Raw genomic sequence first — 11580 nt, 5'->3', positions numbered from 1 at the left:
GTAGACCAGGCTGGTCTCGAACTCACAGAGATCCACCTGCCTCTGCCTCCCGAGTGCTGGGATTAAAGGCGTGCGCCACCACCACCTGGCGCCTTTTAAAAATTTTAATGTCATTTGGTTGTACATTCCAAAAGCCCTTGGATGTTCAGACTTCAGTATGTTCATTAAGGTGTTAATTTTATGGTCTACTCCTCCTCTCCCGTTTTTGTTTGCTTAATGTAGTACTTGAAGACCCCGTCCTTTGAAAAAAAGGTGTCTGTGTATGGGTGTCAGCGGAATTGAGAAGAGAGTGCCAAGTCACCTGGGGCTGCCCAGCGTAGGTGCTGAGAACTGAACTCAGGTCCTCTTTAAAGCACAGTGCACACTCTAAATTACTGAGCCATCTCTTCAGCTCAAGATTATTCTTTTGCACATATTTCTTTATATCTGTAAAATATCAGGACAACTTCTGCTCTATCATGCAATGAGTACACTGCCCTGACTATAGTCTCCAGATTTTGTTCATGGTTTTGTAGTCTGTACATTGTTTGGAATTGTTAAAAGAATTGGCAATTGAGAGAACATGGTGGTGGTGTGTTAGATTTAAAAAGCCTGGTTCTACATTGTGCCAGACAGTCCTGGTGGAGACAGCAAGAACCTGTACTATTGTGATTACAGACTTACAGTTTTGAGTATTTTTAAAATAAGCTAATTTTGTAATTGATCTCTTCTAAATTTCAGTGAATATAGTAGAACTAAAATGTGCAATCTTTAGAACAGAATCTTGTCAGAATCCACATAAAAATCTTAAATTTATGAGATAATTAGCAAAAGTCCTAAATTTATCAAATACTCACATAATTTGAGGCTTTCTATAGGGATGATGAAATTTACGTTCAAAATTCAATCGATATTTTTCTCCTCTGAGCTCACTAGTAAAGGACAGAACAAGATGAACCCTCCTGCCCAGTTCATCACTGAGGCTTTTGTATTTGAGTTTTAAATGTGAGGACTTAAAAGAAGCATTTTATGGAGTAAACATTCTCCTAAGCTACTGTGTTCTTGGAGCTCTGTAGTAACTGTTCTGTTTGCAGTAAAGACGAAGTGCCGTTGCAGGTATATGAGAAAAGTTCTTTTTCACTATAGCAGCTTCTTTTTCACTATAGCTGAAACACCATCGAGGAAGCAGGAAAAGCACTTCTCTTTAACCTGAGCATCAGCAGTCAGATGTGCACACCTTGAGATTTAGGATGACACCTTTTCAGAATCTCCAGGGTTTTTAGAGGAGAAAAAAATAGGCATGTAACTGACCTCCCTTCTCTGCTAGTCCTGTGTCCTCATTACATTGCCTCTGGCTTCCAGCACCAGTCTGTGCATTGCTGTCCTTAAAAACCTTCTTGCTAGTCACTGAGCAGCAGTTTGCTCCACACCTTTCACTAGACCCACTCTTATCTATAAATGTCCATCAGTGGAGGAAAACTTAACTTTCATTTCTTTTTTTTATTATCAGATATTCATGGCCATAATCTCTTAAATCTGTATTAACTGTAATAAGTTGTGTTAAGTGCTTCTAGAGAAATATAATTAATATCACCATCACAACCTTATAATATGCCAGCACATGGCGCCTATCCCCTTCACTCTCCCCCCTCCTTCTGCCGTATGTGCTCGAGACACATACACACGCACACACGCGTGCGCACAGTAAAGCACAGGCCAAGCTGCCTGTTCTCCAGCAAGCCTGCTTCTGGAGTTGGGAGCTGTCAGCCTGCTGGGAGGGGTCGGGGGGAGGAGGAAGAGGTGGGGCTCTACTCTGATTAATTACCTTAGGCATTCAGGGGTGGGGCTTCCTTCAGCCATCTGCCTGAGATATGGGAGGGAGCTGGAGAAAGAAGGAGGGGGAGAGACTGCCAGAGAGGAAGAGAAAAGAAAGGAAGAAACACTAGAAAGAGAAAGGCAGGAAAACGAATAAAGGGAAGCCAGTCACCCGCCCTTCGCCAGCTAGCTGGGGACGGGGTGGCAGAGAGCCACGGAGGTGTGCCCCACTACGGCGGCTTCCAGCTAGTTTTTTTCTGCTTCTTCTGGTTTATGGAGAAAAAGAAAATGGTAACTCAGGTAAGACTTGTGCGTCCTCCACACATTTCTGTCTCGGGGATCTGCAGGAAGGTCTTGGGGTGGAGTATAGCCAGCCAAGTTTTAATGAGGATCGTCTTCTTTAAAAGGCAGATTTATTGTTATCAGCTGAAGTATTGGTCCTCTGAACGTGTGTACTATATCGTGTCCTTTCCTCCCCTCCCTGGGCTCCATAACCGATCCCAGTTTCCTGTAGCGTGCAGCTGTAGCTCAGGAAGGAGCCTGTGGGGATTTGTCTACCTCTTTGTCTTGGTTCTGAGAAGAGGGAGGGAGAGAGACTGCAGAGGTAGGAAGAGATTCTTGTAGACTGCCAGAAAGGGGAGAGGGAGTGACTTCCTTTCAAGAATTGCAGAAAAATTTGTGTTACTGGGAAAGCTGATTCACTGGGGTTTCTCAGGCTTGGCTGTGGAATTGCAGTTTGCTGCCTTCTTTCTAAACCGACGATCAAAAATGAAGGCTAGGAAAGAATGTTTCATTTCTGTGGCTTTGTCGTTGGTAAATGATGTTTTCCATAGGAACCCATGGAGCATCTTGGTGTAGCAGAGGCAGGTACTGCTTTTCCTGAGCGGATAAATGTGTACATAAGTGACAATTGCCGCTTTAAACGACGTTTGAAGGAGATGGAGTAGGAAATGGAAGATCTCCATCTCTGTCTCTTCTCCCCACCCCCTTCTCTCTGCCTCTCTGCTTGTGTCAAGCAGTGTCTACTCTGCATTTTAGCAAGTCATTCCCGACAAATGGAAAGGTGGCTGCTGTTCCGTTCCTGGCAGGGATGTCTTTCTGGTTGTCACCCTACAGTATGCTCCCTTACCCCCTTTTCCTTGTGTGTGGCTTGGGAGAAAGTGGTGAGGCTGTGCCATATCAGAGGACATCATTTTTATGATGGGACTTTCAGACCCTTTAGCCTTAGACTTGGGATCAGTTCACCCCAGGCTTCCCTCACTGGACAGGGCTTTCCTTTTAAGGACGTTGCCCCTTTTTTGTATTCTCTCCCCTCTTTTTTCCTCTCAGAGTCACCACCGGAGGGCGAGAGGCAGCAGGCTATCCGATAGGCATTGCCTTCGGTGCTGGAGCCCTGTTTATTTAAATGTTATATAATGCCCTGCAGTGCCGTTTTGAAGGAGGGAAACCTGTAGGGAGGAATCTATCCTGATCCAGAGAATAGGGAAATTTTAAAAGATAAATCCTTCCAAGAAGATTTTCTCCAAATCTAAGTTGGGGAATTGTCAAGAAATTCCTCCTTTGGAAAGGGGAGAAAACTCTTATTTTTTAATACTTCTTAAAAGCTAATTAATGCTTTTGAAATATCACTTTATTTTGCCAAAATCTTCATGTCTTGATTCTCTCCGAAGCCCGTGTGAGCTGTTACTTACTTCACCTGAGTGTTAGAGAACAGCCACTCTCGGCTCTGTGGAAGGCTTTTAATGCTGCAGCTCTCGCACGCATTGTAGAACCAGTGGAGGAGTCATCTGAACAGGAGCTGTTAGGATCAGACTTCTGTGGCCTCATGGAGAATTACCTCTTGGCAATTTTAGAAACATTGAAATGTGTGTGACAAGTTAGAATGTGCATGCTTGTTTGTACTCTGTGTTGTGTGTTGTGGAAAGTATAATTTTAGGAACAAGGTCTAACAAATAAATGGAACCTGGGAAGGAACTTTTTTTTTAATGATTAGGAGTCCAACAGATAAATTTAATCTTTGTTTTCTCAGATGTACTAAGCGCTGAAGGAAAGAAAACTCGTTTTCTCATGTTGAATTCATACAGTAGGATCTGTGAAATTCAGAATTGTGTGACGTTTATTTCAGTTTCTTCACCATCCACCTGAAAGTCATGGAGATGGTTGTTTGCAATCTAAGTCAAAGGAAATAGTAAGTGGGGCCAAATCTTTGGTCTATCCTGTGGTTTGTTTTTTGTTTGTTTGAATTTGTTGTATAGGTTTGGATGTTTTGAGCCAGACAGCAAATCCAAACATTTGATAATGCCCTGTCACCTAAGTATTTTCACTGTCACTGTGTTTGTCAGGGGTCACTGTCAGAATTAAAATGGCTATTGCCATACTGAGTATCATAACTAGGCTATGGAAAGGTGGTAAGATGTTTGGTCACTTCACACCTTGGTTTGCCTTAGACTCTCCTGCCTGTCCCTCATCCCCATCACTGGGTGGAAGAAAGCATTTTGTGTAATTCCTTTTTGCACAGTCTGTGCTTTGTGATTATTATATATACTATATACTATAGCTTTATATGACCTTTTTGTTTTACTAGCTAACAACTTTATTACTGACAATAAATAGAACTTGGCTTTTTAGTAAAAATAGTATTTTAGTGGCAAAATTTTCATGCAGCAGTAGCCAAACATGCTCAATTGATACTTAAGTATACTTTTATCTCTTGTTCATGTTCATGTCACAGATATTTTTGACTGAAGTCTCTTTAACTTGATTGACATATTAAAGATTGTGCTTGTCCTATCTATAGAAAAGCAAGGTGGGATAAAAGGAAAGAATATCATTCCCATAATATGTGTAAACTAGAAAAGCAAGGTTGAAAACCATTTTTCCCTAATTCGTTTTAAAAAACATTTAGCAAGACACAATTTCTGTTCATTGTTGAGGGGGAAGTTTATCAGGCAAAGGGGAAAAGCTTACAGTACAACCTGAAAGCAGATGTTTTACTCCACAACGATGTGAGACTGCCAACTTCTATGGAGCACAAGGGCCCTCCCTTTCTTGGACAACTCAGTGCTTTGCTGGCATTTTCTTCAAAATCTGTTTTCCATCAGAACCAGGAGGAGAGAAGGTGTTAGGAATAAGGGATGTTAGGGAGGTTGCTATTCCTTTAAATAGTTCCCGTAGCCCAAGTGGCAGCAGGCTGCTCTAGAGTGTATTCTTTTGTAATGAATCACCAGCTCCATTGTCTGCTATCTCCCCCTTTGTAGCTGGAAGGCCTGAGTCTTTCACCTGAGCTGTACCCTCTGCGTTCAGGGTGGTTGGGAGGAGAGGAGTGGGAGGGGATATTTTATGCTCTAATTAAAGGCAGATAAGACATCAGGTATGTTTGCTTTGTTTCAGTTTCCCTTCCCCTTTGGGTTTGTGCTTTCTGAAATGGACTGTTGTTGGGAATCTGGTCTGTGAATTTGCTAAGCACATCCCATTTCTGTGAATCTGGGAGTCCTGCCCTTCATTGAGTCTCCATTTTGTGGCCTTCATCTGAAGTGGTTCCATTCTCTTGCCTGCCAGTTGCACTCCTTCCACACAGCCTCAGCCCCTCCTCCCGCAGAGTGGAGCCCACAGTGTTTGTTTTGGCATATTTTCCACTTTCTATGGGCTGCACAGGATTCTGGGGAAAGTTTGGGGCTAGGCGGCGATGTGGATTGGAGGCTAAATGTCTATTCCTTTACAGTGAACTAGAAAGAAAGAAAAAACGCTATACTTTTTACATTGATTTTGTTTCTTTCTGAATTCCTCTACACTGGTCATAACTTCAGTTTTAACCATTTCCTTACTAAGACCAAGACTGGCTATTAAAAACTATCACTGTTCTAAAAATTATTTATCTTTCCTGGAAGGTACCCAGAATTCCATAAATGGGGCTGTTACAAATCTCGGCATCTGTGAGGCTATAAGTGTGTTCGCCTCCATCCCATGCCCCCTCTTTTCTTTTGTCCCTTCCCACTTTAATTTTTCCTTTAACTGCTCAGTCTGGAAGTTGAGACTGAGAAAGCTTGGTGTTTGACCGCTTTCCGTTGAAGCCTGCATTGCTAGAAGCCAGCTTATGCTGGAAGGTAATGACAGCCCTCTCCATGGTTGTGTTCTCCCTGAAGAAACTGCAAAGTCACATCGTACAGATGGCTATCGGGAACCTCTTTCTGACCTGTGGTTTGTGAACTGCTCAGCTTTTAACCGCTCATGATGTAATGCCTTTCTTTAGGTTGTCTCATGGAAAACCTATTTGTGATGTTCATGCTGTCGCTCAAATCTCCTTCCACTGACCCCAGTCTCAGGGATCTACTGTACATGTTTGATTCTAGAGCCACAAGACTTCACTCAGTGTCCCCTGACATTCTAAAACCACTGTCAGTTCTTTCCTTGCACGTTTTGACCACATAGGTTGTACATGAGCTCTGCCAGTCCCAGTCATGGGGCTTCCTACCAGAAAACTCTTTGCAGTTTGGACTGCAGCGCCTTTGTTCTGGAACTCAGATGCTCGGCCTCTTGTGAGCAGTCAGAATGCTGCAGCCTTCCACTGTGGAGCATCATACCCATTTCCTTCCAGATTCTGAGTGTTCCTCTGTTACTTTTGGAATGATTAAATTCAGGAAACCTTGGAGTCATTTAATTCCTTAGAGGACACTGTCCAGGGTTAATCACCTAAAATCATAGTCTGATTTTGTCAGTTCTGAATTTAAACCTTTTAGAATCCCAAGTAAAATCCCATATCCATTCCAGTTCCCCAAAGCCCTGCACAATCAGGAACCTGTTTATCCAGCCTCGTCTCTGTCACCCAGATTCCTCTGGTGGTACTGGTCCCGCTCTGTTTCCTTGAAGCACCTTGTTCTTTCTTGCCAGGCCTTTCCCTCTCACCTTGCTGCTGTGCTCTGTGCGTCTAAGCCACCTCTGCCCACCCCACCCTTCTCTTCAAGGGACTGTGCCTGTGACTCTCCGCCTGCTCCTGTTCTCCACCATCTTTCATCCTCTTGCCACTGGTCTTAATGCCTGTCATTGTCTGTTGTCTCTCTCCTCATCCTCCAAACTGCACGACGGCAGGAGTCTCATAAGTAGTCTTCCCTTCCTGTTGTCTAGAACAGTCATTATAGTAGCTAATCATTATGCAACTATGTGATGTCATTTTCAGATACCATTCTCAGTACTTTACCTAAATGAACTCACTGAATCTGGCAACATTGGAATTTGAGTAAACCCAAAGAGTTTATGTCCAACATTCTTGTTAAGTGCCACCAGTAATGACTGTCGTTAAAAGAACTGCATTTTATACACCTACTTTGTACTGATGTATACGCACCGCATTGACAAATGTGAATTATGATTGCTTGCCAGTCACCTTTTGAGTAATTGTCATACACAAACAGCATACCCTGTTGAGGTAGTTCAGTGTATGTCTGTCTCCCCCATTGCCCTTATTGCATAAAACTTTGAGATTCTAGAGGTCATGCAACCTAGTAAGTCTAGAGTACAGAGAGATTTCCAGTCTGAGTCCAGATTCCTCTGCTGTTTGATTATGTTGCCGGCCTTGCGGTACTTTCAACTCCATGTTGGTTCCTGGAAAGTAGACACAGTTTCCTTAAGGTGAACTGGGTCGGTCTCTGCTTTTGTCTTCTCACACCTCCCTCCTACTTCTTTCCTCTAGAGTCGCCTGAGTGTTTTATCACTTTTACACGCACACAAATGGAAGATACTAGATACTACTGATTGTTCCATTCAATCTTCTGTTGTCTTGACCCATTTTACCTAATTCTTTAAGTTAATCTTCATAGAAAAGAAAATACAGTTTCCAGAATCTTTACTGTCCTAGACTAGTTGTATTAATTCGTATAAATATCAGTGTATTGTATTTAATGTATTATATACTCATATATAATGTGCTTTAGCATATTAATATACTCAGTATTATTAAGTATCATGCCTTTATCAAAAGTTTGCTATAATATCTTTTTCCCCATTAAAGTATTATTTTTCTGTTTCATTTTATAACATGCCACCACCTTACTGGCAAACACCTGCTTGTCATTTAGCCTATGAGACTTGCCTCAACTCATCCTGAATGGGAAATCAAAATTATTGATTGACTGATATTGTGTGTGTGTGTGTGTGTGTACACGCCTATGTATGAGCATTCTCGTTCATATACATGGGTGGAAGTCAGAGAACAGCTTGATGAGTTGGTTGTCTTCTTCCACCATGCCATCTCAGGAATTGAACTCAGGTTGTCAAGCTTGGTGGCAAACACCTTTACCAAAAAATCATTTCACCCACGCAAGATTCTCATTTGAACTTACTTTTAGAAATACTATTTTGAAAATGATAGTTGAATTAACAGTAAAAATTTTCATGTTATTCTCATTATACCCTTTAAATTTTCCTTTTAAAGGGGCTATCGATCTCAGATGTCAGAATAACATTCCCTATTTAGCCAATTCAGAAGTTAGCAGATAGTTATTAATAAGGATATGGTTTTTAAAAAGTATAGCTTGAGCTAGGTGTAGTCATATATACTTGTAATACAGTATATGGGAGTCTGAGACAGGATTGGGACTTCAAGGCCAGACCAGGCTGTGTAGTAAGACTGTCTCCAATTAATAATTACTTAAAAGTGTGTGAGACTTACAGTCATAAAAAGAGATATTAATTTCATTTAAAATTACAGGGAAATTTTGACACCAAATTTTGACTGATATTTCCTTTTTAGTAAAAAGAATCTTTATAGAAGACATGGTAATAGAAAGCAGTAATTATTTGTAAAATTATTCATGAGTGACTTATATCCATAACTATGTTTTATGTTTTGTTTTTGTTTTTTTATTTTAACCTAGTGATGATTATGAGATTACTTACAAAACTGTGTGTGTGTGTGTGTGTGTGTGTGTGTAAGCACACACATGTGTGGAGGTCAGAGACAACTTGCTGGTGTCTGTCCTTCCCACATGGGAGTTCTAGAGTTCTAAGGACCAAACTCAGGTCGTTAGGCTTGGTGACAGACACCCTTACCTGCTAAGCCATCTTGCTGACTTTTCTTGAAGGCATTTTAAAGAGGCAATTTTTATTAAATTTTTGTAAGCCATTTTATCCAATATTTTGAGAAATGTCTTACTTTTCTGAGAGCCTTAAGTTCTTCTAGGGTAAGTGGAAGTGTAACTGTTTGTTTACTTCCACTGTGGAAGTGGAAAGTTTAACTGTTGGCATTTTGTATCAGCACTATGGTTGAGAGTCTGAGAGTGTAGTAATTCTTGTGGAGAGCGTTGTGCAAGGTGCTAAAGACTTGGAACGCTCAACCGTCTAGGTGTCCCCTAAAAAGCTGGGTCCACTCCTGTGAGGTATTTACATAAACCCATGTATGCTATCAAACCCTGATGCAGTGTAAATGCTGTGAACAATTGCTATCCTTGAGTCTTCCAGGAATAAAGATGGGAAAGGTCTGCATCTTTAATACTGACTCATCCTTTTCTACATATTGGGAATAAATGTATCTGCAGATATGGAGGGCCAGCTTTATTAGCTGTCTGCAATAGCTTATAGCTCTTTGAGCTTGGGAACAAATAAACTGTTTAATAACATTTTGCTGACTCTGTTATAAAAAAAACTTTTCTATGGTAATATTATTAGACATATTTCTTCTTTTTCTAGAAACTTGATTAAGGCTCCTGTATCACAGAACTACAGACTATTAAATCCCAAGTGTGTTCATTTAGAAATGAGAGTACACTCCAGAGAGGCTATGAGTTGCTCAGGCACATGTTAAAGGCAGGATTGAAGCCAGAACTCATGTTCCTTTGTCTGTGTCCTGCTGCCTAACAGATGGGCTGACCTGAACTGCCAAGTGTCAGGTGCTTATAGTGCCTCCTTCAGGAAAGGAGGGATGAGAAGTTAAACTTGTGCTGTCAACTGTCCCATCCCCCGACCTCGTCCCCCTCCCCACTTAGATTAAATAAATGTCCCCTCATTTATTTTATGTGTATGACTATTTTGTCTTATATGTCTGAGCACTGCGTGTGCCATGCCTGATGCCCAAGGAGGTCAGTGAAGGCCTAAAGTCTCCTAAAACTGAAGTTACAGATAAGCCACCATGAGTGCTGGGAACTGAACCCCGGTCCTCTGGAAAAGAGTCCAGTGCCCTGTACTGCTGAGCCATCACTCTTCCAGCCTTGCTAAAAATAATTTATCAGCAGCTTTTCCTGCAGTGGAGTTCAAACCCAGGGCCTTGCACATGCTAGACCAGTATTCCACCCATGCATCTCCAACCTGAATTTTTATTTTCAGTAATAACTGTGTAATTTTGATATAGATGATCAGATTTAGGTAAAGAAAAGAAATAGATAGCTGATACACCACCACCTTTTAAAATTGAGCATTGACTTGGTTTTCACAGGAAATGTAAAGAAAAATCTGGATGTGTTGTACATTTTAGATCCAATGGAAGATAGATTCCTTCCCTGGGATACTCTGAGTCGCTGGTTTCAGCAGCATGCCTCCTTTCTGGTTTGCATGCCTTTCATTCCTCTAAGACAGGGGAAGAGGCTTGCTGGTGATTCCTTCTCTGATTTGTCTTGTGAACCGGGATTAAACCTTGTAATCGCTGGTTTATGTTTCGTGGCTGCTCCTGAAGGGTAAGAGTCCATGATGTGCCTTACTGATCCATCTGTTAGATCAGTGAGGCGGCAGCAGTCATTTTCCTCTTCGAACTGCGTTCTTGTCTAGGCCATTGTTGCATTCACTAAAGAGGAGGCCCTCTAGTTGGTAAATAGTTGACTTTTCTTGTGTTTCCTGAGTGGATAGACACTTGCAAATCTTTCGTGTGTCAGCTCTCAAATAACTGCTGCCACATTGTCTTGTGTACTTTGATGACACAGTGAAGCGTGCACTTGGCTCTGATGATCCTCTGAGTTGCTCTGTTTTCCACAGTCTCATTGCACCTAATTTTACCTTTAAAATACTGATTTGTTTTGAGGTGTGTGTACATAACGCTGAATGTGCATGTTTGTCTGTGTGGCGGTCAGAGTACAGTTTCAGGGCTCACCTACCTTGTTTAAAGTAGGATCTCTCTTTCTCTCTCTCTCTTTTTTTTTTTTTTTTTTTTGTAGTAGGGGGTTGAGACAGGGTTTCTCTGTAGCTTTGGAGCCTGTCCTGGAACTCACTCTTGTAGACCAGGCTGGCCTCGAACTCACAGAGATCCGCCTGTCTTTGCCTCCCAAGTGCTGGGATTAAAAGCATGCGCCACCACCGCCTGGCTTAAATCAGGATCTCCTGATGTTTGCCCCTGGGCAGTGTATCCCAGGGCAGCTGGCTCACAGGCTTCCAGACCTTTCCCCAGTCTCTTCCTACCATCACACTTGGAGAAATGTTGGAATTACAGACATGCATCACTGGGTCTGGGTTTTGCATGGGTTCCTGTAAACTGATCTGAACTTATTTGCACAGCAAGTGCTTTTTCCCACTAGCCATCACCCTGGCCAGTGTGCCTAATTTTTTCTTGAAGCTTAAGTACAAGGACTGTCTCAGAAATCGTAGCAAACTCTATTCATTTTCCTTTGAAGCTCCAATTTGTTTTTAGTGACTTCTCAGTGTCCTTGATAGCCAACCTTTGTCACTTACAATGAAGTCTAGAACTGAGAGCTTGTTTAAAGTTGTGATTGTCTTACATAATGCAAGCCTTGACTTCTGGGTTAGAACTCTTTACATTGCCTCCCATCCGTTGTAAGATCCACTTAGCAGTTTAGAAGAGAGAGAGACAGA

General features: G+C 41.9%; 1 protein-coding gene across 15 annotated transcripts in view; it reads left to right on the top strand.

The window, feature by feature from the left end:
- Window positions 1-11580, top strand: part of Rbfox2 (RNA binding fox-1 homolog 2) — a 241572-nt gene that overhangs the window by 167806 nt on the left and 62186 nt on the right. Inside the window, exon 1 of one of the 15 annotated variants that reach the window (XM_013348780.2) lies at window positions 1816-2094. The exons of 13 other annotated variants lie outside the window; for them this stretch is intronic. In XM_013348780.2, coding sequence (XP_013204234.1) covers window positions 2068-2094 — 27 coding nt within the window. In that variant the 5' untranslated portion in view covers window positions 1816-2067. Of the gene's footprint in view, window positions 1-1815; window positions 2095-11580 lie in introns of those variants that run through there. One more of the 15 variants, XM_013348779.2, reaches the window with a different exon arrangement.

The sequence above is a fragment of the Microtus ochrogaster genome, chromosome 15, assembly GCF_000317375.1.
Source record: "Microtus ochrogaster isolate Prairie Vole_2 chromosome 15, MicOch1.0, whole genome shotgun sequence".
Lineage (NCBI taxonomy): Eukaryota > Metazoa > Chordata > Mammalia > Rodentia > Cricetidae > Microtus > Microtus ochrogaster.
Note: the sequence above shows the minus strand (reverse complement) of the source record. Positions and strands in the feature narration are given on the sequence as shown.